Source organism: Ochotona princeps, chromosome 6 (assembly GCF_030435755.1).
Source record: "Ochotona princeps isolate mOchPri1 chromosome 6, mOchPri1.hap1, whole genome shotgun sequence".
Lineage (NCBI taxonomy): Eukaryota > Metazoa > Chordata > Mammalia > Lagomorpha > Ochotonidae > Ochotona > Ochotona princeps.
In genome coordinates this window covers 56594246-56622155 of record NC_080837.1, presented here as the reverse complement: position 1 = coordinate 56622155, position 27910 = coordinate 56594246, and the positions used below count along the sequence as shown (strand labels likewise).

The 27910-nt window shown below is 40.6% G+C and overlaps 2 protein-coding genes across 3 annotated transcripts in view; one reads left to right on the top strand and one right to left on the bottom strand.

Moving 5' to 3' along the window:
• PPP2R3C (protein phosphatase 2 regulatory subunit B''gamma) overlaps positions 1-10365 on the top strand; it is a 29429-nt gene extending 19064 nt beyond the window's left edge. The window contains exons 10-13 of the mRNA XM_004584756.4: positions 18-154; positions 4399-4536; positions 6302-6361; positions 10076-10365. Coding sequence (XP_004584813.2) covers positions 18-154; positions 4399-4536; positions 6302-6361; positions 10076-10264 — 524 coding nt within the window. The 3' untranslated portion in view covers positions 10265-10365. The remainder of the gene's footprint in view (positions 1-17; positions 155-4398; positions 4537-6301; positions 6362-10075) is intronic.
• Positions 10366-10948: 583 nt separating this feature from the next.
• LOC101535103 (signal recognition particle subunit SRP54) overlaps positions 10949-27910 on the bottom strand; it is a 69539-nt gene continuing 52577 nt past the window's right edge. Inside the window, exons 2-5 of one of the 2 annotated variants that reach the window (XM_058666342.1) lie at positions 24952-25125; positions 15248-15314; positions 14099-14196; positions 10949-12929 (exon numbers count right to left, since the gene is read on the bottom strand). In XM_058666342.1, the coding sequence (XP_058522325.1) occupies positions 12723-12929; positions 14099-14196; positions 15248-15314; positions 24952-25125 (546 nt within the window). In that variant the 3' untranslated portion in view covers positions 10949-12722. The remainder of the gene's footprint in view (positions 12930-14098; positions 14197-15247; positions 15315-24951; positions 25126-27910) is intronic. The other variant, XM_058666343.1, reaches the window with a different exon arrangement.

Sequence of the window (27910 nt, the reverse complement as noted above, 5' to 3'; positions counted from 1 at the left end):
CTTGTCTTTCTTCCCAGGGCAGTATTTGAATCTTGATAAGGATCACAACGGCATGCTCAGCAAGGAGGAACTCTCCCGTTACGGAACAGCAACCATGACCAACGTCTTCCTAGACCGTGTTTTCCAGGAGTGTCTCACTTACGATGGAGAAATGGTAGTTCAACTTTTTTCTTTTTTAAAGATTTATTTTTATTGCAAAGGCACATATTTTTATTGGAAAGGCACATTTATACAGAGGAGAGAAACAGAGAAGGTCTCCTATCCTCTGGTTGACTCCCAGAATGGATGGAGCTGAGCAGATCTGGAGCCAAGAGCTTCTTCTGGGTCTCCCGTGCAGGTGCCGGGTCCCAAAGCTTTGGACTGTCCTCAACTGCTTTCCCAGACCACAAGCAGGGAGCTGGATGGGAGGTGGAGCAGCCAAAACATGAACCAGTACCCGTGTTGGATCCTAGCATTTGAAAGGCGAGGATTTAGCAATTGAATCATTGCACTGGGCCCAAGTCTATTAAGTTTTAAAATTCTTTTTTTAAAGATTTTATTTTTCATTACAAAGTCAGATATACAGAGAAGAGGAGAGACAGAGGGGAAGATCTTCCATCCGATGATTCACTCCCCAAGTGAGCCGCAACAGGCCGATCCGATGCCGGGAACCAGGAACCTCTTCCGGGTCTCCCACGTGGGTGCAGGGTCCCAATGCATTGGGCCGTCCTCAACTGCTTTCCCAAGCCACAAGCAGCGAGCTGGATGGGAAGTGGAGCTTCCGGGGTTAGAACTGGTGCCCATATGGGATCCCAGCGCGTTCAAGGCAAGGACTTTCGCTGCTAGGTAATGGTGCCAGGCCCGAGCCTAAGCTTTTAAAACTTAATAGACTTGGGGCCCGACGGCATGGCCTAGTGGCTAAAGTCCTCTCCTTGAACCTGCCGGGATCCCATAAGGGCACCGGTTCTAATCCCGGCAGCTCCATTTCCCATCCAGCTCCCTGCTTGTGGCCTGGGAAAGCAGTTGAGGACGGCCCAAAGCCTTGGGACCCTGCACCCAAGTGGGAGACCCGGAAGAGCTCCTGGCTCCTGGCTCTTGGCTTCGGATTGGTGCAGCACTGGCCATTGCGGTCACTTGGGGAGTGAACCAGTGGATGGAATATCTTCCTCTCTGTCTCTGCCTCTCTCTGTATATCTGACTTCACAATAAAAAATAATAAAAATCTTAAAAAAGCTTAGGCTCCTGATCGCCACAAGCCCTTTTCTTTATATATCACTGATATCAGTGTGTAACAGTATTTAATATAAGCTAATCAAATTACATGAGATTCAGAGCCTATGATCTTCTCATGAATTCACTTAAAACACCTTTGGTCAGGCACAAGGGTGAACCAGTTAATGGAAGATCTTTCTGTCTCTCCTCTGAATCTGCCTTTCCAATAAAAATAAATAAATCTTAAAACACACACACACAGACACTTTCCTGTGGGCCCAGGGCAAATAGAAAATTTTAGTATGTTATTCATTTTATTATATAGTACACCTATCTGTCATAGAGGACTGTGGAATGGTAAAAGAAAATCTGAAAAGTTAGTAAATTCTATCTACTGTTACCATAGATGATTCAGTAAATTATCAGATCAGGGTGAGCATTTAATTCAGTGGTCAAGACATTACCTGGAATGCGCACATCCCATAGTGCAGTGACTACATTGGAGTCCTGGCACTACAGCTGCTGATGCCCAAGCAGGAGGCAGCAGGTGATGGATGGCTCACGTACTTGGGGCCCTGCCATCCACTTGGGAGACCTGGACAGAGTTCTTGGCTGCAGGCCATGGTGACCATTTAGGGAGTGAACCAATATATGGAAGAACACTCTGCCTTTCAAGTAAATGAATCTTTTCCTTTTTTTAAATACAATACGTTTTTTTTTTTAATGTGCTAAAAGGAACAGGTATTAAGCCTGCAGTGGACTTCCGTGTCTCACACCACAGTGCCTGGGCATTGCCTGGCTCCTGACTTCCTGGGAGGGCCCAAGTGGCTAGGCTCCTGTCCTAACTAAGTTGCTTCCCAGCATTATCACCTAGTCCAGGCTTATTGTAGGTCACCAGATGGGAGCTGTCTCTCAAATAAATAAATAATTAAACACATACACATAAAGTATTAAGGATCTAAAAAACTTATAAACCAATGCTGCTTAAGAAGTGGATTTTCAGGGGCTGGTGTTGTGGTGCAGTGGGTTAAGTCACTGCCTACCATTCCTGTATCAGAGTGCAAGTTCTAACCCCAACCCTCATGGTCATTTGGGAGGAAACCAGTAGATAGACCATCTCTTTCTCTCTGTCTCTCCCTCTCCATTACTTTGTTTCAAACAAACAAAATGGGCCCGGTGCAGTAGCCTAGTGGTTAAAGTCCTCACCTTGCATACACCAGGATTCCATATGGGCCCTGCTTCCCATCCAGCTCCCTGCCCATGGCCTGGGAAAGTAGTCAAGGAGGGCCCAAAACCTTTGGACTGTGCACCCATGTAGGAGACCCGGAGGAACCCCCTGGCTCTTGGCTCCTGGCTTGGGGAGGAGCCCACTTGTGGCCCCCTTGGGGAGTGAATCAGTGGATGAAACATCTTTGTGTGTCTCCTTTTCTCGGTAAATCTGCCTTTAAGATTTAAATCTTTTTTAAGATTTATTTATTTTTATTGGAAAGTGAGATTATACAGAGGAGGAGACAGGGAGGAAGATCTTCGTCCACTGATTCACTCTACAAGTGGCCCCAATAGCCAGAGCTGAGCTGATCCAAAGCCAGGAGCCAGGAGGCTCCTGTGAGTCTCTAACACAGGCACACAGTCTCAAGGCTTTGGGCCATTCTCAACTCCTTTCCCAGGCCACAAGTAGGGAGAGCTGGATGGGAAGTGGGGCTGCTGGGATTAGAACCAGTGCCCACATGGGATCCCAACACGTGCAAGGCGAGGACTTTAACCACTAAACTACCACGCTGGGCCCCAAGAAAATTATTTTTTCAAAAAAAAATCGTCAAACTAGAGCTAAATAGACAGTCATTTAATTCTCACAACAGTATGAAAATTAATACCATTGTTTTCACTAACAGCGAAAAAAAAGGGAAAGACACAGAAACCACTTTGAGACTGCCACAGCTGTTGGTGCTGGAAGGGAAGCGCTCTGTGTACTAATGACTGCTGGCAAATAGAACGTCAGCGGCCACAGCTGGGGATGGGCCTAGACAGCAGTGAAGCCACATTTCTCGAACTCTTCATAACCGCGGCATATCCAGAAAGGAGTTTTTAAACCTAGCCTAAAAACCTTTTCCAATAATGTAAAATTTTTGGTATGTAATAATCTTCCAAGTATTCCATTTCTTTTTGCCATCGACAAAAGTGAATGGACCCTCATTTATAGGGAAAGCTTTATGTTCTCATGTCTTCTAGCTGTCTTTTATGTTCTTTTGGCCCTTTTTAAAGGCTGGGGGAAAAAGAGTTTCACATCATTGTCGAATATCTGGCAGTTTCAAGATGTTTCTTATTAGATCATGTGTTTTAAAAATATAAGCATGTACAGTTATCCTTTGGTATCCAGAGTGTTGGTTTCAGGATGCCATGTGGATACATTTTCTTCCAAATATTTTACCTCTGCTATTGATTAAATTCACGTGGAACACATGGATTTAGAGCGTCAGTGGAGCACCAAATGCATTTGCCAATAGCAATTTAAATCTACAGTTCTGTTCCAGATAAAAAATTCTTTGCAGAATAACTGCACTCAAATAGTGCATTTATCTGTCTCAGATAGTGAGACAGAGTGTGTAGTACAGTGTACATAGTCACTGTTTTGTCTATTTTCAGAGTACCCCTGTTGGCCTGGCCTGATAGCTCAGTGGCTAAATCCTCACCTGGCAAGCACTGGAATCCCATATGGATGCTAGTTTGCATCCCAGCTGCTTCATTTCCCATCCAGCTCTGCTTGTAGCCTGGGAAGAAAGTAGAGGATATCCTTGGGACCCTGCCCCCACATGGGAGACCCAGAAGAAGCTCCTGGCTCCTGACTAAGCTCTGGCTGTTGCAGCCATTTGGGGAGTGAAAGAACAGATGGAGGATCTCACTCTCCTTCTCTGTGAATCTGTCTTTCCAATAAAGAGAAGTAAATCTTAAAAATTAAAAAAGAGTACTCATACAATGAAACATCTCTTGCCTAAGGAAATGAGCTGGTCCCCGAAACTGTTCTAGATAAATTAACTCATATAGCTAGCATTTCTAAAATCCAAATTAAATATATAAATAGGTTTCCCAGTTAATATTTGAGAAAAAAAATGCCACCTTTGATTACAAAGTAACTTTAGGTCATCAGATACTTATTTGCAAAGTTAGTTTCAACTGAGGCCTCTAGCTAATGTGTTTTCTTTTCCATAGGACTATAAGACCTACTTGGATTTTGTTCTTGCGCTAGAAAACAGAAAGGAGCCTGCTGCTCTCCAGTACATGTTCAAACTGCTAGACATTGAGAACAAGGGCTATCTGAATGTCTTTTCCCTTAATTACTTCTTTCGGGTAAGCCTCATTTGTATATGAGTCAGTTTCTTACGATGGGTCATTTGGTTTCCATTACCTACGTAGTGGCAGTTTACCTAACTTATGTTTTTAAAATTTAACAAAAGGATTTAAATAACAGATTTCAGAAGGAAAGCAAATGTGCTTTGGGTTTTTTTAAATTATTTTTTTAATAATTTTAGTGGGCTAGATCAAAATAAACAATTATTGAATATGAAGTGTGTATAAGTCTATGTTGGGGTTGTACTAGCCAGTAGATGCAAACACATATAAGAAATTCTGCATTCTTTATGTTTAAAAGCTGTAGTGTAAAATCATAAACTTCAATTATACAAATTCAATGCTTTAGTATAAATTCTTTAAATTGCTGTTTTATGAAAAATAGAAATCATTTTTAAGCCAGTTGGATTATGTGCTGCATGCATTTCAGGGTGAAACAGACCCACTGTGGCACTTATCTTGAGCCTTAGTCGCAGAGAATACATAAGTGTCATTAGCTCTGAAGTGGAATTTGATTGTGATATAGTAAGCATTCAAATGCAACAGGCACATAGGCAGCAATGTCTGCCCTGTCAAATCATTCCTTATTTTGAAGGGTAACTTATACACTAGTATGGGACTCCATGATCCTGTTTTCATAACTGATTCTCAGACCTTGTCATTTTTTAGGGCAGTAATGACTACAAATATTAGAAGGATAAAAATCATATTCTCTAATACTGGAGTTGTAATTTAATGGATGCTGTGTAGCCAGTGGCTATCTGAAAGGACAGTAATAGCCCATCTAGGGATGTCCTTTGGACAAACTTTTAAGTGAAAACTCAGTCTTTAGAAAAGCAAAGTAAATATATCTTTAAACACTCAGCTCTTTTCCATAGATATTTCTTTGTAATATATTCTGTTCTTAGAATATTAATTTCTATTTAAAGAAATACAGCTGCTTTAGGAAAGCTTATTTAGTCTGGACTATTTGGAAAGTCTTTGTCCATCAGGATCTCAGTAGTAAAGTTGGGCCTGGGTGGTGTAGCCTAACTCATACCAACCAGGTTTGCTACTACATTATAACTGAGAAAACCACCCTAGCTTCCTACCTTTCTCAGAGAGATTCCCTGTGACTGCTCTGATGTCACTGACCCCACATGCAGAATGGGCATTTGGGATACATTTAGTTGACTTTTTTACCACGCTTCAGGTTTATCAGTCACTGACTTACCTAAAGTATTTTTAGTTCATATGTTTTTGTCAGTCATTATTTTTCTGTTAAAGATACATAGGAAAAAGCTGAAGGTAAATCTACCTCATTTTTTTCTGTTTAGTGAAAGACAAAATACAAGTTAAAAAGGGATATAGCAGATTAGGGGTATTTAAAAATGATGCGGGTGTGAACAGTATTCATAGAACATGGGAGGATGAAGGCATAGCAGAGGTCATTGCTAGGCCATGATGACAACCCATTTGAGGTTACAGAATATTCCAATGCAGTAATAACATTCTGCATTTTTTTTTTTTTGAGTCTTATTTTTTCCTTAAGTTTTAGTAGCTAAGGAATAAGTCTAGAAAGGCCAGTGGTTACTCTGACAGATGTGGATCAAGGTTAAGGAAATCACAAAAATTGATTTCCTTGATTTATTGCGATCATAAAGTTTATGATATGACAGGAAAGGAAGTAGAACTATAAAGGATTCTACTATGTGACAAGGTGGGGGAATTGTGTATTTCATGTTTTTTTTTAAAAAAAAAAAACATTTATTTTTACCACATACAGGCCATACAAGAACTCATGAAAATCCATGGACAAGATCCTGTCTCATTTCAAGATGTCAAGGTTGCCTTTTCCTTTAGTTCATATTACCATAATAAGATGTTTAATCACTTGTTACATGAGATTTTGTATGAAAGCAAGCTAGGAGTGATGAAATGCTATATACTAACCTAGGTATTTATTACTTATTCTGGATCGATACTTGGATCATTTAGGAACACCGCATTAGTTCCAATAATTGATTGATTTAGGAAATATTAGCATTGTTAGTCCTATATCCTCACTAGAAACTGTTAGCTCATTTTCGGTTGCTATAACAAAATACCTGAAGCTTTATTTTTCTTTATAAAGAAAAAGTTTTGTTTAGTTCCCAGTTTTAGAGGCCAACCGTCTAAAATCAGGAAACTCCATCTAAGTGGCCTCTGGTGAGGTTCTCCTTAGCTAAGGTTATAACATGGCAAGAAAAAAAAAAAAGGAATCAAAATGTACAGATGGAGCCAAGTGTATGGGGTAGCCTCATTTTATAACAATTTGCTTTCTACAGAACTCATAACACTGATAAAGCAGCATTAATGCCTTCCGAGGGCAGTGCCTCCAGTACAGGAGCTCTTGGGAGACAAACCACATCTCGACCATAGAAGAAGCATTCATTTTAACTGAAAATTGAGAGAAGCCATGCTTTGGCACTCCATCCCACTATACATTAAATTTTGAAGTTGGGAACTGATTAGAGGTTCAGGCCACTTTTAGTATGCCACCTCAGAAGTCAGTTTGTGTTGCTCTAATACATCATTCCTACAATTTCAAAAACATACTGGTGTTCCTTAGTAATCAGACATACCAACTATGAAAATCATTCAGTATCCAGTATTTAGGATGCTGAATCCAGTAATCCAGGTTTAGGAACACAATGAAATGCTCTAGTGGGGTGGCATTGAAGCACAGAGGGTGAGGCTATCACCTGTGGTGCTGGCACCTCACATGAACACCGGTTAGAGTCCTGGTTGCTCCACTTCCAACCGGCTTCCTGCCAAGGACCTGGGAGAGCGGCAGAGATGCCCCAATCCTTCAGCTGCTGCTACCCACCTGGGAGACTGCGATGGTACTGCTGGATTCTGGCCCAGCCCCAGTGTCGTCGCCACTTAGGGAGAGCACCTAAGAATCAATCTCCGTCTCCCACTCTTTCTTTCCCCCTTCCCTCTCTTTCTCCCCAGCCAACTCCTGCCTCCCTGACACCCCAAAAACCCTGCCTTTAAAATAAATAAATCTTTTTGAAAATGCTCTAGCTAAAAATAACCAAATATAACAGGCTGTTTTAGTGTAATATGAATATAACATATTTGAAATTTTGGAATTTAAGAATTAGCAGTTTTAAGATATAAGCAATCTAGAAAAGGAAATTGCATAAACATTCAAGACTAATAGTTTATGCATTTATCTACCTAAATTTTTTTCTTAAAGATTTGTTATTGGAAAGGCAGATTTACAGAGAGGAGAGACAGAAAGATCTCCCAAATGCTGGTTCACTACCCAAATGGGTGCAATGGCCAGAGCTTACCTGAGCCGAAGCTAGGAGCCTGGGGCTTTTTCCAGGTCTCCCAAGTGGGTGCAAGGGTCCCAGGTCTTTGGGCTGTCCTCTACTGCTTTCCCAGGCCACAGGCAGGAGGCTGGAAGAGAAGTGAGACAGCCAGGATTAGAACCGGTACCCATATGGGTACCCAGCGCATGCAAGGCAAGGTGTTTAGCCACTAGGCTACCATGCCAGGCCCTCTCGTCTTTTAAAAATGTAATTTGTCTCCTTAAATGCCCTTAGACATTCTTGAATAATTTTACTAAAAACAACCAGAAAATGTGCTTCTTGGAAATACTTACTTAATAGAGAAATAAATTCTTCTCACCTATTCCATTAAGATTTAGCACAATTTAATCATTCTGGATGACTAATTCTTTAAAACCAGATTTGTCTCCTCAACTCCTGGGCCTAGAATAAAAGGCTAACATCAGTATTGGAAATGAAGTTTTACTACTATTTCTAAGTATTTAAATTTTGTTTTTATTTTAAAAATATTAGGGCTTGGGCCCAGTGCAATAGCCTAATGGCTAAATCTTTGCCTTGCATCCACCAGGAACCCATATGGGTGCTGGTTCATATCCAGGCTGCTCCGCTACCCAGCAGCTCCCTGCTTGTGGCCTGGGAAAGCAGTTAAGGACAGCCCAAGGCCTTGGAACCCTGCACCCACATGGGAGACGAGCAGGAAGCCCCTGGCTCCTGGCTTTGGATTGGCTCAGCACCGGCCTTTTCAGCCTCTTGAGGAATGAACCAGTTGATGGAGGAGCTTTCTTTATTCTCTCCTTCTCTGTGTAAATCTGACTTGCCAATAAAAATAAATACATCTTTAAAAAAAAAGTTGGGACCCGGCGTGGTAGCCTAGCAACTAAGTCCTCACCTTGAATGTGCCAGGATCATATATGGGGGCCAGATCTGATCCCAGCAGCCCCGTTTTCCATCCAGCTCCCTGCTTGTGGCCTTGGAAAGCAGTCGAGGACGGCCCAAGGTTTGGGACCCTGCACCTGCGTGGGAGATCCAGAGGAGGCTCCAGGCTCCTGGCTCCTGGCTTAAGATTGGCTCAGCTTTGGCTGTTGCGGCCACTTGGGAAGTGAATCATCAGACGGAAGATCTTCCTCTCTCTCTCTCCGCCTATGTCTGACTTTGCAATAAAAATAAATAAATCTAAAAAAAAAAAAAAAAAGTAGGCCTTGTTATGAGCTTTTGGTATAGTTGTTTAGATACTGCTTTGGCGCCCACACCTGGTTTCAGACTGCCTAGATTCGTTCAAGTTCGTGTTGGCCCTTAATTCCTGGTTTCTGCTAATGTGCACACTTGGGACATTAGCACAGAATGCCTGAAGTACCTGGGTACCCACCACCCACATAGGTAAATCTGAGTTCTGGGCTTTTGGCTTAGACCAAGATGTTGCAGATATTTGGGGAAGTGAACTATCTTATGAATGATTCTCTCTGTTTTTCAACTTGACAATTTGATACTTAAATAAAGTAAGCCCGCAAAGCCGGTGCCATGGCATGAAAAGTTAATTCTCCACCTGTAGCATCAGAGTTCCATATCAATACCTGTCCAAGTCCCGGATGCTCTGCTTCTGATCCAGCTCCCTGCTAATGGCCTAGGAAAGGCCTAGGAAAGCAGAGGATGGTTGAAGTGCTTCAGCCCCTGCACCCATGTGAGAGAGCCGGGAGAAGCTCCTGGCTTTGCTCCAGCCCAGCTCCAGCCATTGCAGCCATTTGGGAAATAAGCCAGTGGATAAGACTTCTGTCTCTCCCTTGTTCCATAACTCTGCCTTCCAAATAAAAATAAATAAATCTTTAAACAACAACAACAAAAGGCCTAGACCTCACCTGATCATCTATTGGAAGGCAACAACAACAAAAAGATAAAGAGTAAGGAATAGGCTGTCAGGTACTCAGGGAACACCATAGTAATTCTGCCACTGATTCGCTCTGCATCTCAGATTAAAATCAGAGCAACAATTTCTTCATCTCTAGATGAAGTAAGTAACATCTTCATCTCTAGAGAGTAAATAGCAAATGGCTAAGGAATCTTCCAGTACAATTCTGTGGTTGTATATAGAGAAAAGGAGTTTGTTAAATGGAAAAGAAAAAATGTAGAACAAAAAATTCCACATGAGCTCAATAGTAACCCTGACTTTCTGATGATTGTGATAGATGTTAATGAGTCAGATGTCGTATTTTTTTCTCTTGTAGGATGAAATCTTTGACATGGTAAAACCAAAGGATCCTTTGAAAATCTCTCTTCAGGATTTAATCAACAGTAATCAAGGAGACACGGTTACCACCATTCTAATAGATCTGAATGGTTTCTGGACTTACGAGAACAGAGAAGCCCTTGTTGCCAATGACAGTGAAAACTCAGCAGACCTTGATGATACGTGACCCGTGAAAGGCCTGACTGTCCTGAAGACATGCTTGAATGCTGCATGTGAAGCCTCAAAAACGGTTTTTAAATAAAAGCCCTCAGATGCCTGTGGAACACAGCAAATGCTTTGGTTCCTAGAATTTTGGTTGCTTAAGTTTGAGAGTAGTAGGACTAAATATTGCTTCCTAAGAGGTGGCAACTTCAGATGCCTCTCTAGCTCAGATATGGCAAGTGTGATATGCTGTGGATTCAAAGTGTTCAGTTTAAGTATGTATCATCTTTACAGGTGAAGTTTTCATGGAATATTTCTGTTATCAACCATTCAGAATTAAATATCTAACAGGTGGATGGAACTATTAACATAGTTGATCAACCTTCAGTTTTCCAAAACATTATGTATATTGAAAATTATGCCCTTTCCCATTCATTAGAGTTGAGTCATTTCACTTTCATTAAAATCTTGTTAAAATTTTTTTGACTGGCTTTATTAACCAGTACTAGAGATACATTTTACAAAACTAAACTCCATTTTGTTAAGGAATTTTGGTAGAAAAATCTTGTTAATTTAGTATTTAGGCTCATCACTCAGAGGGTTTCGTTTTTATGAGATGAAGGAATACAAGACAGTATAATATTATGATCCAAAACAAATAATAATTCTTAAGAGGGTTGAAAAGGAAATAGGAATAAATGAAAGAGGCTTAAAATAAGACAAACCATTTAATGCACTTATGGGGAATATAGTTTGCATAAACAAAAAAGTGTAAAAATTTAAGGCACAGTTAATAACTATAAACCTTACAAACTGGCTGCTGTTGAGCTATTAGTGAAAGCAAAATTCAAGAAACATAATGCCTCTGTAAATCACTAGCTTCCTTCTACCACAGTCAAATTCCTAGATTAACTTTTAAGTACTAGTGCCTCTATGCAAGAGTCAGAAGATCATCTTTAAGCATACTTGCCTTTACTTGATAACCAAATAAATATGACTTGGAGGTGCTATATGAAATTTAAAACAGAATGGAAGGAAAAGGTCAGGCGAGCAAGTGTCAGAGCCATTGATAAGCTACATGGTGACATCTGAAGCTTTATCCCTTTTAGCATTAAGTTATGTAATTTACACCCATGATTAAAAACAGTATACTATCACATACTAATCACAGCAACAATGAATCCATGTGACTGAAGACTCTTGTTGAGTTTAATTGTCCTTCCTAAATTCTTTGAATTTTAGAAAGTGAACTTAGTTGACGAACATGTTTCATTTTAAGCTCAGACAATAAATTTCCGTAATACGTCCACTGTACCTATATTGTGAGTTACAAATATATTTAAATGTTTAAATATATGCTTAAATGTTTCGAAGGCTACTGACGAAAAGTCATTCATAAAATATCGTTTGTGAAAAGCCTTTTAAGATCAATATTTCTAAAGCATTCCATACATTCCTCGTTACACAGCTATAAACCAAAGTCATAAAGTTCTACACATATACCTAGGAGTATTTTCACAATTAGCTTCATGTTACATAGCTTTGTAGAGTTTGCAAATAACCCAACAGATTGAGAAATGGCCAATCTGGTTCCAGTAAATTTTCTCTCTTATCTTTGCTACTTCAGAATGGTAAATGACAGGTAACTGACTTGTACTTTATACAGTATTTAAAAGCTCTTGATGGTTTAAAGCTACATCTGCTCCCCAGTCTCCTCCCTACCACCTTGCACACAGGAGGCGTTAAAGGCTGAGTAAGTGAAATCAGAAGGGCTGCCATGTGGATAATCACAAGGTATTACTACGTGAATCCAAATACGTTAATGAATTCATTCCACAGCTAGTGGTGTTTTTTTCTTTTAGCATAGTTAAGGCTAGTATTTGAATTACTGAAAAAAAAAATACGAGATTAAGTAACTTATATTTTAAAAAACGGAAACTCATACTGGAAACTTCCATAAAAGATAATTTAGTGAAAAAAATTCAAATTGTTCCATCTTGTTCCTTTTATTATAAACTCAGAAAGCCAACCTTAGAGCAAAATTAACATATACAAATGCAAAGCATAACTTGATAAAATCTAGAAGGAAATCTTAATTTTATTTTGAGACTGTAGTATTCTCAGCTCACTTGGCCTTCATCTGCTATCTACCTTTTATTTAATTTTTTTAAAGTGCACAAATAACAAACTTGACAGTTACCCATAATTGGAGATTAGGGCTCCAGAATGTCCCTAGCATTTTTTTAAAAGATCACTTTAAAACCAGAGCACTAATTCAACAAAAGGCAAAAACATTGTACGGATATTCTGATTTCACATGTGACTTGCTTGATAGAGCCTAAGAATAAAGAAACATTTTCTCTTTTCAGATAATTTAAAATATAAATAATTGTATTAAGTCCCATTTAATAGAGAATGTGAAAGTTCCTGATACAAAGAAACACATAAAACCTTAGGGTTTTTTAAAGTGTGGTGGTCACTTTCTATGGTGGAACAGAAGTTGGATTTTGTTTTCTTTCCGTAATTACTTCACAGTCTTCCTCCATTTCAAAATTGAGATTCACAAATGAACTGGATACAGCTGTTTCTGGTTGATCTGTCTGAATAATAGAGTCAGCCTGCAGCTTATTTTGCTGGTATTGTCTTTCTGCTTCTTCAGACATCTTGTTTTCTTCTTCTTCTTCTTCTTCCTAAAAAGGAAAAATCAAGAATAGCTAAAATATAAATGTGCACAAGGAACTGTATTTTTTCTCCCACTGTCAGTTTTTCTTTTTTTAACCAAGGCAGTGTCCTAGCTAATTCAGTTTAGTCTAATTAAGATATACTTCCCATACTCCTCTTCCCAAAATAAAGTACGGTAGAACAAAGGTGAAGTTATTTAAAAACATGGTCCAGCACTAGTTAGTGCTGATGAAACCTGAAATTAACAGGACTGTGTTTTTTAAAGATTAAGTCTAACTTAAAGGGAAAAAAAAGCAAATATTACTTCAATTATATAATATCAGCATATTACTTTTTCCTTAGGGACCTAACAGCCAGATAAGGTAATCTCAGTCCTCACAGAGTTTAATCTCAGATTTGCTTGAGAATTAACAAGAGAGAAACCATTTAGAAAGTTACTACCATAGTCTTATGCTCAATTTGCCTGAAGGAGAATAAGACTCTAATATTTAGTGTGTGCCTGCTAATACATACTATGTCTTGTTCTGAGTGTTTACACATAGTACTTCATTTAATCTGTACAGCAACTCCAAGCATCTGGATGCTACGATTCTCATGAGGTTGAGGAAGCTGAGGCTTAACAGATTAATCATCTGACCCAAAGTTACAAATTCAGCAGTGACAATGCAAGATTTTGTAATCAGGTTCTTTGGTTCCTCAACCCACACTTGTGGGTATTCTCATTCTTTAAGGCTAAACTCATTTCAACTCCATCCTAAGACTTCATCACTCTAGAAAGAACTGCACTGTTAACCTTGGTGCCATAACTTGCACATACACATTTCCACGAGTTTTAAAAATCTGCCAAATTCACTACACTTCGCCAGTATCCAGCTTCTGTGCCAGAAGACATCAGCCGGCCCTTGTATCTTTATCTACAAATAGTAATTCAAAAAGCATTTGAAAATTGAATAATATGTACTAGGCACTTCACATAGCTCCAGAATAATTAAATCCAGTTTAGTTTTACACACAGATCCTAAGGAATTTCCAATTTTAAAAATCCTAAAATGTAAATTTTGTAAAGAAACTAAGGGAACGACCCTTAGGCAACTAAATAATATATATGCTCATTATGTAAACCCATCACACCTAAGCAAACTAAACTGAATAAAGAAAATGTAAAAAGGAGACACACCTCCTTCTTCATCCGGTAATACTCATCAATGGCATATTGGTATTTTGGGGTGCTGATGCCCAAAACAGATGCAATCTTCTCTCCAAGAAAGTCACACACTACAGACACAAAAGTGGTAAGACTTACACAATTCCATAAACATTCCTTGAGAACTTTATGTGTAAGACACTGTAGAAATAAAGTTATTGTTCCTTTTCTAGAGATTATAAAAACCCAATACACACAGGTACTTTAAAAAGTTTGTGGAAAATGCACATTATGAAAAATCTACATGGATTTGCACAAAATTTATAACAAAATAAACATAATTTAACTCCATTTTTCCATGAACATTTGAAATCCCCATGTCTCTGTCTTCTGTGTAATGGTACAATTTCTGGGCTCCCAACAATAGTATGTTCACACACCATTTATCAGCAGGTCTTACAATCATCTGTTACATGTTTTCATGGAAAATGGAAGGAGAGGAATGGTTTGTACATATGTCACTAAGAGCCTGCTATGTGTCAAGCACTGGAAAAGTTAATCTGCTCAAGCTAATAAACACAGATTCAAACTGGCTTAGGCTCTTGCAATTACATCACACTGTCCTGTACAGAGTGAGTGTTTAGTATCTATTCCATCAATTACTATTCATAATTATGCCTAATAAAAGTAGAAATTGTTTCAAGTTATGAAGGAATTCACAAAAAGGGGAAAGTTTTGACTTAGAATCTATATTTAAATTAACTCATGACAATTCATTTTCTTCAAAAGACTTAATTATATCTCAATTTAAAGAAATGAAATATTAATGAAATAAAATTACAAATGAACTTTACAGGCTTCAGAATAAGTAGTGAGACAGAACAAGAACAATACTACCAGGATGTCAAATGAAAAAGTAGCAAAACACTTGTTAAAGAGTTCAAGAACATAAGAATCATACCTAAATTAATATAGCCATTTTGGGCCTGTTTTTTTTAAACACAATGGGAAGTTGGAAAATATCTTAAGGGGAAGTACAAGTTAAATTATGAATAATTCCCAATGCTAACTGGCTAGCTCCAGAATGAGAGACTAGCTTCCTGCTGGCTGTCTTTCATCCAGAAACATACCACTCGGATCATATTATGGCAATCATACAACATTCAAACAGAAAAGCAGTACCTGAGAGAGTTGATGTGGCTGCCCGAAGCATGTAAAACCATAAGTACGGGCCCCAGGTAAGTTTTGTCTGCAACAAGACATGAGGTTAGCAACATTCATGCCTAATCACACTATATGTATTTAGGCTAGAATGAAATAATCAAATACTTGGGTAGGTCCATAGAATACAGTTTGAGTATCCGCTTTGTAGAATTACTGGGACAAGCCATGTTTCTGATTTCACTTTTTCAGATTTTGAAATATCTGCTGGGCTAGTGTGACACCAACATCCCACAAGGACATCAGTTCATGTTAGCGGCCCAGCTGCTTCACTTCTAACCCAGCTCTCTGATTATGACCTGGGAAAGCAGTGGAAGATGACCAAAGTGCTTGGGACTCTGCAACCACATGGGAAACCGGAAGAAGTTCTTCACTCCCGGCTTTGGATCAGCTCAGCTCTAGCTGTTGCAGCCACTTGAGGAATAAACCAGTAGAAGGAAGACCCCTCTCTGCTTCTCCTTGTCTCCCTGTAAAATCTGCCCTTCAAATAAAAATAAATATTAAAAAAAGAAAGAAATATCTGCATACATGTTACCAACCAACCATTTCTAATCCTTTTTACAGACTTTCAGATGTAGACTCATTTTGGGATGCTCAATATGTATTCAACAGGCAATACTACAAACACTCCAATCCAACAAAACTATTCTTTATAAAAATGGAATTTCTTATATTACATTCATTTATGTAACTATTACCACCCTAAGCCACAGGGGTAGGCATTTGGTACAGCAATTAAGTCACTTCTTGGGACATCTGCATCTCAAAGGAGTAGTACCTGGCTGGAGTCCTGGTTCCTCCACTGCCAATTCAGCTTCCTGTTAATGTATACCCTGAGAGGTATCAGAGAAAAAGCTCAAATACATGGGTCCCTGTAGGCTACCTGGGAGGCCCAGACTGAATTCCTGTTTCCTGATTTTGGCCTGGCCTAGCCCAGGCTACCTACTGGGGTCAGTTGGGGAATGAAACAGCAGATTAAACACCTTTCTTACACTCTCCCAACTTGCCTTTCCAATAATAATTTAAATAAGGTCCGATGTGATACCCCAGCAGCTGAAGTCTTTGCCTTGAACACACCAGGATCCCATATGGGTGACGGTTCTAATCACAGCAGCCCCGCTTTCCATCCAACTCCCAGCTTGTGGCCTGGGAAAGCAATTAAGGACAGCCCAAAGCCTTGGGACCCTGCACCCATGTGAGAGACCCAGAGGAGGCTCTGGGCTCTTGGCTTTGAATCCCTGCAGCTCCAGCTGTTGCAGCCATTTGGAGAGTAGATCAGCAGACGGAAGATCTTTCTCTCTGTCTCTCATCCTCTCTGTATATCTGCCTTTCCAATAAAAATAAATAAACCTTAAAAAATACATACATTAAAAAAAAGATGCAGCCACTGAACTGGAGTTGATATCTCAAGTCTGGACAAGTCACAAACTGATTATCCAGAACTTTCCTTCTCCTGTGATGCTATTTTTCTTTGTTGTTCACAACCACAATACCAGAGAGGTTTTACAACCAAGAGAAAAAGCTTTAAGGAATCATACAGTCCAACACATTTACAAAATAGTAGGGAAATTACAATCCAATAAATTAAATAGGATTAAGAGCATATTAAATGAGTTTTTACTGACAGATAAATAAGTAGCAAAATTAGGCAGTGTGACTAAATAATGCCAGTAGTCCTCACCCATCAAAACCAATGTGAACTTGGCTTTGGTTGTACACTTAGGTCTCTTTTTAACTCTTAGAGATAGTAAAAGCCTCATTTTGTGGCCATCTGAGGAGTGAATAAGTGGATGAAAGATATGTCTCTCTCATTTGTCTGTCTTTCCCTCTCTGTATCTGGTTCAAATAAAATAAATAAGTAAAATTTTAAGATTTATAATTTTTTTATTGGAAAGGCAGCTTTACAGAAAGAAGGAAAAAGAGAGGAAGATCTTCCATCTGCTAGTTCACTTCCCAAAAGGCCTAAACCACCGGAGCTGAACCGATCCAAAGCCAGGAGCCCAGAGCTTCTTCCGGGTCTCCCACAAAGGTGCAGGGTCCCAAGGCTTTGGGCCATCCTGTACTGCTTTCCCAGGCCACAGGCAGGGAGATGGATGGGAAGTGGAACAGCCTGGATATGAACTGGCAACCATACAGGATCCTGGCACATGCAAGGCCAGGATTTAAACCACTAGGCTACCTCATGGAGCCCCAAATAAATCAATCTTAGTAAGTAAATAAACAGGCAAAAGATGGCTAGTAGAACTTTATAAAGAGATTATCTAGAAAATTATGAAAAACATAATTTAGAAAATCTGCAAATGACAGAACAGTATCCCAAGTCTAATATGAGAAAATCATTAGTGCCCCTAACATAATCCTCAAAGTACGTGCTAGAAACATAAACATGGCACTGTTAGGAGGTGGATCCTAATGAGAATCCTAAGAAGAATCCTAAGAAGCTTGATCTCCTCCCAACCTTTCTCTCAGTCCTGGCCTTCACAGCCTCCAAAAGCATAAGCCCAATACAATTCTGTTCTTTAAGGCATAACCATGGCATACACAGCGTGCAAAGCCTTCCATATGGGTACTGGTTCCTGTCCAGCCTACTCCACTTTCAATTCACCAACCTGCTAATGATCTGGGAAGAAGCAGAAAATGACCCAACTGCTTGAGTCTCTGATTCCACATCAGAGACCCAGAAGAAGCTCCTGGCTCCTGAATCAGCAGGTGGAAGATCTCTCTCTCTCTCCCTGTATCTCCTATCTTTGCAACTCTGCCTATCAAGTAAAAAGACATAAATCTTCCAAAAATGTTTCTGTTCTTTACAAATTTTATAGTCTGTGGTACTCTGTGACAACAGCACAAAATGGTCTAACAAAACTCCTATGTGTAAGGATCAAAAGACAGCATCAGTGGAAAGGATAGCACCCAAATGGTGAAGACTTCCCAACAGTGGCCGTAACAGGGAGTACAGTTACCTATGCATACCTTCAAAGCAGGAATTCAGAATTTGGAGGAGGAAGAATAAACAATCTGACCTGATTTTTTTTTTCTGCCATCTAATTTCCTAATGGGGCATGCATTATCCAAGCTTAGCTAATAGTGAAAAGACAACAGAGGCTACAGGTGTTAGAGTACAATGCAGGGTACAGAGAAGCAGAGAGCAGTTCTAAACGGATAAACAGAAGCTTTGCATGATGCTGAATCAAGAGAAACAAGGGGATGGCAAAGCAGAAGTGCTTTCTGGGTGTGGAACATGGTGCAATAGTTAAGACATCACTTGAGATGCCCACATCTGAATTACAGTCCTGGCTCCACTCCCGACTCCACCTTCCTGTTAAAGCAGACCATGGGAAAGAGATATAATGGTTCAAACAATGCAGTCTCTTCACTTACACCAGAAAAACAGACCGAATCCCCATCTGCCAGCATTAACCTGGCTCTGTCCCAGATGTCACAAGAATTTGATTACTGAATGTAAGATAACTTGTCTCTGCCTTTCAAATAAATAAATAAATAAATATAACTAATAAATTGAAAAAAAAATTAAAGTATCAGGCCGGCATGGTAACCTAGCTGTTGAAGTCCCTGTCTTGCACATGCCAGGATTGCATGTGGGTGCTGGTTCTAATCCTGGCAGTCCCACTTCTCATTAAGCTCCCTGCTTGTCGCCTAGAGAGCAGTCAAGGAAGGCCCAAAGCCTTGGGACCCTGCATCCGTGTGGGAGACCTGGAAGAGGCTCCGAGCTCCTGGCTTCAGATCAGCTCATCTCCAGCCGCTGCTGCCACCTGAGCAGTGAATCAACAGACAGAAGATCTTCCTCTTTTTCTCTCCTTCTCTCTGTATATATCTGACTTTCCAATAAAAACAAAAATAAATTGAAATAAAAATTAGAGTTTCCTGTTTACTTAATACTAAGATGCTCCAACATTTAATTCAAAAAAATAATTATTTCAAAAAAAGATTTTCAGCTTGGATGACAAAAAAAATCTTATTAAAATCTGTGGGGATTATAAAATGAGTATGCAAAAAATGATTCACAAAAAACTACTAGAAGAGGACCTGGGATGTTGGTTCAGTGACTAGATCCTCACATTGCAAGTGCCAGGATCACATATAGGTGCTGATTTGTGTCCTGGCTGCTACACTTCCCATACAGTTCACTGCTGGTAACCTGGGAGAGCAGACAAGGGTGGCGCAAAGCCTTAAGACCCTATATGCACGTGGGAGACCCAGAAGAAGCTTCTGGCTCCTGGCTTTGGGTTGATTCAGCTCTGGCCATAACGATCACTTGTGAAGTGAACCAGTGGATGGAAAGATCTATCTCTATCTCTCTCTCCTTCTCTCCATAAACCTGATCTGCCTTTCCAATAAAAATAAATAAATTTGTGTTCGACACGTTAGCCTAGTGGCTAAAGTCCTTGCCTTGCCTTGTATGCACTGGGGTCCCATATAGATGCTGGTTCATATCCCAGCTACTCCACTTCCCATCTAGCTCCCTGCCTGAGGCCTGGGAAAGCAGTCCAGGACGGCCCAAAGCCTTGGGATCCTGCACCCGCACAGGAATCCTGGAAGAGGCTCTGGCCTCCTAACTTTGGACTGGCTCAGCTCCAGCTGTTGCCACTACCTGGGGAGTGAACCAGCAGATGGAAGATCTTTGTCTCTCCTTTACTCTGTAAATCTGACTGTCCAATAAAAAGAAAATAAATATTTAAAAACAAATAAATAAATACTTAAAAATAAATAAATACATCTTAAAAATACTAGAAGAAAATACAAGGTGAAACTACATGGACTTCAACTGGGCAATGAGTTTTTCAATTTGACTCCTAAAACTCAAGAAATAAAAATAAACAAATGGAATTACATCAAACTAAAAAGCTTCTGTAAAGTGGAAAGTTACGGGTAAAGAGATGCCCCACAGACTGAGTAAAAGAATAACTGTAAACTATGTGTCTGATAAAGGCTACATCCAAAATAGTAGGAATTCAAACAACTATATAACAAGAAAACAATCCAATTTTAAAACAGAGAAGCCAAAGAGGCATTTCTCAAAACAAGATGCAGTCAACAGACACACAGGATTTCAGAAAGTTCACGGAAAGCAAAGTGTCTGACGTGGCATGAAGACACCCCTGGCGCATTTAGGAGCACTGGAATCCAATACCCAGCTCTAGGTCCCCACTCCAGGAGAGACCTGGGAAGCAACAGGGATGGCACAATTGGGTTCCTGCAACCCACATGCCAAGTACACTTGTTAAATCTCCAAATGCCCACAATGGCTGCGGTTGGACCAGGCCAAAACCGGGAGCTACGAACTCCACCCAGTCTCCCATATGGCGAACAGGGACTCACTAACCTGAGCTACAACTTGCTGTCCCCCAGAGTGAATATTAGCAGGAACCTAGAATTGAGATCAGTGCTGAGTAAAAAGAAGAGAAGAGAAGAGAAGAGAAGAGAAGAGAAGAGAAGAGAAGAGAAGAGAAGAGAAGAGAAGAGACGAGACGAGACGAGACCATGGATGAATCTGAGCCTGAGTACATTGTGCTAAGTCAAATAAGCCAGGCAAGGAAAGACAAATACTATGTTTAAACTTACATGTAAAATCTAAAACCATCAAACATGCAAGCGGGAGGAATCAGAATGCTGTCACCAGGGGCTGAGGGCTGTAGCCAGTAGTTGGGGCTACCGGGGAGATATCAAATGGTTCAATTTTTACTTTGGAGGAATGAATGACAAGTATCGGAGGTGATGAATATGTCTTTTTTAAAAAAATAAATAATCCAGGCTCAGAACAATAGCCTAGTGGCTAAATCTTCACCTTGCATATGCCAGGATCCCATATGGACGCTGGTTTGTATCCTTGCTGCTCCACTTCCCATTCAGCTCCCTGCTTGTGGCCTGGGAAAGCAAGCAGAGGATGGCCCGAGACCTTCGAAATCTGCATCTACATGGGAGGACCGGAAGAAGCTCCTGGCTCCTGAGTTTGGATCAGCTCAGCTCAAACCATTGTGGCAATTTGAGGAATGAACTGCAGATGAAAGATCTTTCTTTCTGTCTCTCTCTCTCTGCAGATTTGACTTTCCAATAAAAAACTAATAAATAAATCTTCCCCTCGCAGGATCCAAGGTCATTGAAACAACAGCCAGGAGCCCTGAGTGGTTCACAGAAACAGAAGAACAGTAAACTTCCTTCAGGACTCAGGAGGGGAGCTTTCTCTGGTCCTTACTTAGCTCCAACTTTGGAACCCTACCCTCTCCTGCAAGGACCATCAGGGTCACTCTGGAGCCCAAAAAATAAATACATATACAAATAAACCACAACAACAATTAGAATAGATAGACAGAGAACAACAAGGAAAGCTTGGAACCAGACAGGAAACAGTCAGCATAGACTCACATATACCTCACTAGGTAGGACACAAAGATAGGTTACTCCTCACTAGGGCATTGGAGATTTCTCTGCACACCACTCCTAGAACTATTCTGCACTTCAACTGTTGACATATGCCTTGTTAGAGTTATAAGTCAGTTTGGACTACCCTAAAATTTGCTGAGTTCAGTAAAAATGATGTTCCAAAACCATAAACTGCCAAATACTAAAATGAAAATAGACAGGAGACAGCTGAATAGTTCCCTACAGTCATATTAAGATGTATAGAAGCTGGTTGTTTATAAACTAAAATTGAAATGTCAATGAAGTAATCACAGGATGTGGTTAAGAACCTGCAACTTTTAACATATTGGTTACTCAACGCCATGTCAATGAACTCCATAATGTTGTAAATTGTTGTGGATATTGTGTTACGGCTTTTCATTGGCCAGGATGATATTCTGCCAGCTCTACCTTCAGACCAGAGACGGTCTCCCCAAGAAACCGCTGAATGTATCTGGACAATATGATGCTGGACACTATGCTTGGTATACACCTACAATGAAAGAATCTGGACTGGATTTGAACTGTAATATTGCAACAAAGTGGAGGAATCCACCATGAGGGGAGGATTCGGGGAGGGGTTGGGGTACTCCCAGAGCCTATGAAACTGTGTCACACGATGAAATGCAATTTAAAAAAAAAAAGAAATAATCCAAAGCTTCTATCATCTAAATCTTTAATTATCACAATGGCACTTAGCTAAGCACACAAAACTGACATAAAGCTTCTCTTTTACTACTTCAGTCACATAAGAAAAAGAGGAATATACCCAACAGAAGTGAAATCTGCATATGAGAAGGGGATCTGTAATCCTATATTTGCAGCAGCACAATCTACAATAGCAAAAACATGGAAACAGTCCAGATGTGCGTTCAAGGAAGAGTGGTTAAAGAAACTATGGTACATCTACTCCATGGAATATTATTCAGCTATTAAGAAGAATGAAATCATTCCATTTACAACCAGGTGAGCCCAACTAGAGACCATTATGCTCAGTGAAATGAGTCAATCACAAAAGAACAAATACCATATGTTCTCTCTTATATAAGGAAACCAACATGGAAAGTGTAACTTCAATAATCCAATCTATACTGCTTTTTGGTTGGTTGTTTGCTTTTTTCGGCTGTATCCCATGTGTTTTGATGTTTTTATTTCAGTTTTGTTTATGTCAAATAATTCCTTTTTTGTCACTCGTGTGTTAGTTACTCGGTGGCACATTTTTTCATGAAGCTGTAATTTGTTGTTGTTGTTTTGGCTATTTTAACTCATACCAGTTGTTGAGCTGGTTTCACGGCTTCTCAATTATGGAAGTGTATAGTGATGGAGTACTGGGGTCTATCATATACAGATGTGGGGGAATAATGGAACATGCATCCCTGCTTTCAGATGAAAGATTCCCAATGAAACTGTTGGGATGCTGGACTGCCTGACATTGTATGTACCAACAATGTTGGGGTACACTTACATAAGAGACTAATACAATTATGATTCCTTATGAAGGACTACACTATTGTAGTAAAATGGGGAAAATCTGTCGGAGGTGGGAGTTTTGGGGGGAATCCCAGCTTACATGAAATTGTACCACATAATTCAGAAATCAAAATAAAAATATATTTTAAAAAAAGAAAAATGGATCTGTATTCTTATAGGAACCCAATATCTGACAAAGCTATCTTTTAAAAATTAGAGTACACGGCCTGGCGCCGTGGCCTAGTGGTTAAAGTCCTCACCTTGAACGCGCCGGGATCCCAAATGGGCGCCGGTTCTAATCCCGGCAGCTCCACTTCCCATCCAGCTCCCTGCTTGTGGCCTGGGAAAGCAGTTGAGGACGGCCCAATGCATTGGGACCCTGCACCCGTGTGGGAGACCCGGAAGAAGTTCCTGGTCCCGGCATAGGATTGGCGCGTACTGGCCCGTTGCGGCTCACTTGGGGAGTGAAACATCGGATGGAAGATCTTCCTCTCTGTCTCTCCTCCTCTCTGTATATCCGGCTTTCCAAAAATAATAAAAAATCTTTAAAAAAAAAATTAGAGTACAGTATCCTCTCAAGTTAAAATTGGAAATCCACATTTAAAAATAAAGAGCCTGGGCCCGGCGGCGTGGCCTACTGGCTAAAGTCCTCGCCTTGAAAGCCCCGGGATCCCATATGGGCGCCGGTTCTAATCCTGGCAGCTCCACTTTCCATCCAGCTCCCTGCTTGTGGCCTGGGAAAGCAGTAGAGCACGGCCCAAGGCTTTGGGATGCTGCACCAGTGTGGGAGACCCAGAAGATGTTCCAGGTTCCCGGCTTCGGATTGGCCACTGCGGCTCACTTGGGGAGTGAATCATCAGACGGAAGATCTTCCTCTCTGTCTCTCCTCCTCTCTGTATATCTGACTTTGTAATAAAAAATAAATAAATCCTTAAAAAAAAAATAAAATAAAGAGCCTTCAGCATTGTGGCATAACAGGTAAAGCTGCTGCATAAGGCACTGACAATGGATATGGGCACCAATTCAAGTCCTGGCTGTTCTACTTCCAAACTCATGTGCTGCTAATGTGCCTAGGAAAGCAGAAAAGGATAACCCAATTTCCTGGGTCACTTCCCATGTGGGAGATGTGGAGGAAGCTCCTGTCTTTAAAGAGAGATCTTTCGTCTGCTGGTTCATTCCTCAAAAGACCACAGTGGCTGGAGGAGGGCAGGCCAAAGCAAAGACCTTGGAACTGCACCCAGGTCTCACACATGGGTTGGAAGTGCATGGGACACCTTCTGTTGCTTTCCTAGGCCTGTGAGTGAGGAACTGGATCAGAAACAGAACAACCAAAACTCCAACTGATGCTCCTACGGAATGCATCACAGATGGAGGACTAACCCACAGCAACACAATGCCAACGCTATACACTTCCATCTTCAGAAGAAAATCCAAACCCATATTAAAAGAACTAATAACTCAACTTCTGGGTGGCACCTAACATGGTAATATAATTCTTAATTCAAAGGGACTGAAATTTAGGCACTCAAAAACATAAATCTTGCAAGAGATCTATTCACCATGAAATTCTTACCCTGAAAAATAGTATTAAGCTATCAAATGCTTGATATATTTCCATCCACATGGAAAAAAGTGATTAGCTTTTTACCAAAGTCATAATGCACAATTTCATAATCAGAACACGGTTAATTTAAATCAAAAAAGTTCCTTTTCATTCAATATTTAAGGGTAAACAAAACAAAATCTACTGACAAAACATTCATCAGCACCAAACCTACTGGATCAATGGTAGGCAAGACATCTTTCTTCTCCGGACCATCAGCTTCATCTTCATCTGTGCTGTATTCTTCCATTGTCTCTCCACTAACAAAGTGGATGACTCGCCTCGGGACTTTCTTCTTTTTCCCAATGATGCCCAGTTCAACATTTTCAAAGCCTCTGTCATTACTCATCTGTATCAATAACAAATGAAGAAAAGGAGAGCTTCAAGTGAGGTTAATATTCTTACATTACACACAAACAAAACTCTGATTGTGTTAAAGAAACACAAAGCAGTTTAAGCAGTCAAAATCATTATACATACCAGAGTTCTGATATTATATGTGAATGTCATAATTAATAAGCAACTGGATAAGGTTAAATTAATTTTATTTATGTCAATTAATAAATCAAACTATGCATTTCAAGTTGTAGCAATCCCAACTCCATATACACAGTATGTATATATATAAAAAACTGTTGGGTGCCAAATTTTTTTTTGTTCTTTTTAAGACTTGTTTTTAATTGAAAGATTTTAAAGACAGAAGGAGAAATAGAAGCAGAACATCTTTCATCTTTTGTTTCATTTCCCAATGGCTACAACGATCTGATCTGAGCTGAGCTGAGCCAAGCTGAAGCTGGGAGCAGGGGCTTCTTGCAGGTCTTCCACATGGGCCACATGGGTGCAGAGTAAAAAGGCTTTGGGTCATCCTCCACTGCTTTGCCAGGCCATGAGTGGGGAGCCAGGTTAAAAGTGGAGCAGCCGAGACACAAATCAAGGTACATATGGGATACTGAGACCACAGAGTGGAAGATTAGCTTGCCAGGGCACCATGCCAGTCCCAGGATGGCAAGTATAATGGTAATTATGTCAGCAGAATGTTTTAGCATCTTCTTTTTTAGATTTATTTTATTTTTATTAGAAAGTCAGATATACAGAGAGGAGGAGAGACAGAGAGCAAGATTTTTTAGCCATTGATTCACTCCCAACCAGCCATAATGGTTGGAGCTGAGCCGATCCGATCAGAAGCCAGGACCCCGGAGTCTCTTTCCCAGTCTCCCACGTGGGTGCAGGGTCCCAAGGCTATGGGCCGTCCTCGACTGCATTCCCAGGCCACAAGAAGGAAGCTGGATGGGAACTGGCGCCCATATAGGATCCCGGCATGCACAAGGATAGAATTTTGCTGGGCTTTTTTTTCTTTTTTTGAAGGCCGATCTACATAGAGGAGGAGAGACAGAGAAGGTCTTCCCTCTGATGGTTCACTCCCACCTGGTGAAGACATTTGGTAGAGAGACAGCAGCTCTGTCTCTCTTACTCTCTACCAAACAATTTAAAAAAATTTAAAAAAACACTTTAGGGCCCAGCGGCGTGGCCTAGCGGCTAAAGTCCTCGCCTTGACAGCCCCGAGATCCCATATGGGCGCCGGTTCTAATCCCAGCAGCTCCACTTTCCATCCGGTTCTCTGCTTGTGGCCTGGGAAAGCAGTTGAGGACGGCCCAATGCATTGGGACCCTGCACCCGTGTGGGAGACCTGGAAGAGGTTCCAGGTTCCCAGCTTCGGATCGGCGCGCACCAGCCATTGCGGCTCACTTGGGGAGTGAATCATCGGACGGAAGAGCTTCCTCTCTGTCACTCCTCTCTGTGTATATCTGGCTGTAATAAAATGAATAAATCTTTAAAAAAAAAAAACAACACTTTAAACCCCCCCCCCCTCCAAAGCCAAAACAAAACAAAAAACCTGGTAAAACAATTCTGGAAAGCAGACCACTACTTTTCTATTCCTGAACTTGGCAGAATCACAAATGTTGTCCATTTTAAGCAGTTTATTCAAGAGAGAATCAGGGCCAGTGTCATCACATAGCAAGCCTCTGCCTATAGTGCCAGCATCCCGCAGGAGAGTGGCAGTTCATGTCCCAGCTGCTCTACTTTCAATCCAGCTTCCCTGCTTATGGCCTTGGAAAGCAGTGGAGAATGGTTCAAGTCTATGAGCTCCTGCACATGTGGGAGACCATGAGGAATCTCCTGTCTCTTGGCTTCAGATTGGCTCAGCTCTAGCCACTGTGGCCATTCGGGGAGTGAACCATGATAGATCTCTATGTTTCTCCTTTCTGTATGTCTGCCTTCCAAAAAAAACTAAATTAAAAAATATATATATATACACACACATACACACACACACACACACACACACATATATATATATATGAAGAGAGAGTATCAGTATGAATGGAATAACTGGAAATTTTAGACTACTGAAAGAAGTAAGTACAAGATAAGTATAATTTTGAGGGCCTGGAACAGTAGCTCAGTGGCTAAAGTCTTTGCCTTGATTGTGCCAGGATCCCATTTGGGTACCAGTTCGTATCCCGGCAGCCCCACTTCCCATCCAGCTCCCTGCTTGTGGCCTGGGAAAGCAGCTGAGGATGGCCCAAAGCCTTGTGACCCTGCACCTGCATGGGAGACCCAGAAGAGGTTCCTGGCTCCTGCTTCAGATCAGCTCAGCTCCAGCCGTTGTGGCCACTTAGGGAGTGAATCATCAGACAAAACATCTTCTCTGTCTCGCCTACTCTCTGTATATCTGACTTCGCAATAAAAATAAATAAAATTTAAAAAAGAAATTGTCCATTATTTTAAAAATAATAATAAAAATAAAGTCCTCGCCTTGAACTTGCTGAGTACTCACATGGGAGACCCAGACGAGTCTCCTGGCTTCAGATCAGTGCAGCTCCGTCCGTTGTGGGCGCTTGGGATATGAATCATCAGACCTAAGATCTTCCTTTCTTTCTCTGGTCCTCTCTGTATATCTGACTTTCTAATATAAACAAATAAATAAGTAAATAAATAAAATCTTTTTAAAAAAGAAAATAAAACCACAGAGGCAGAGAAAAAGACAAAGATCTTCCATCTGCAGGTTCAATTCACAAATTTCCACAGTGGTTCATTGGGCCAAAGCCAGGTGCCTAGACCTCAAGATGGGA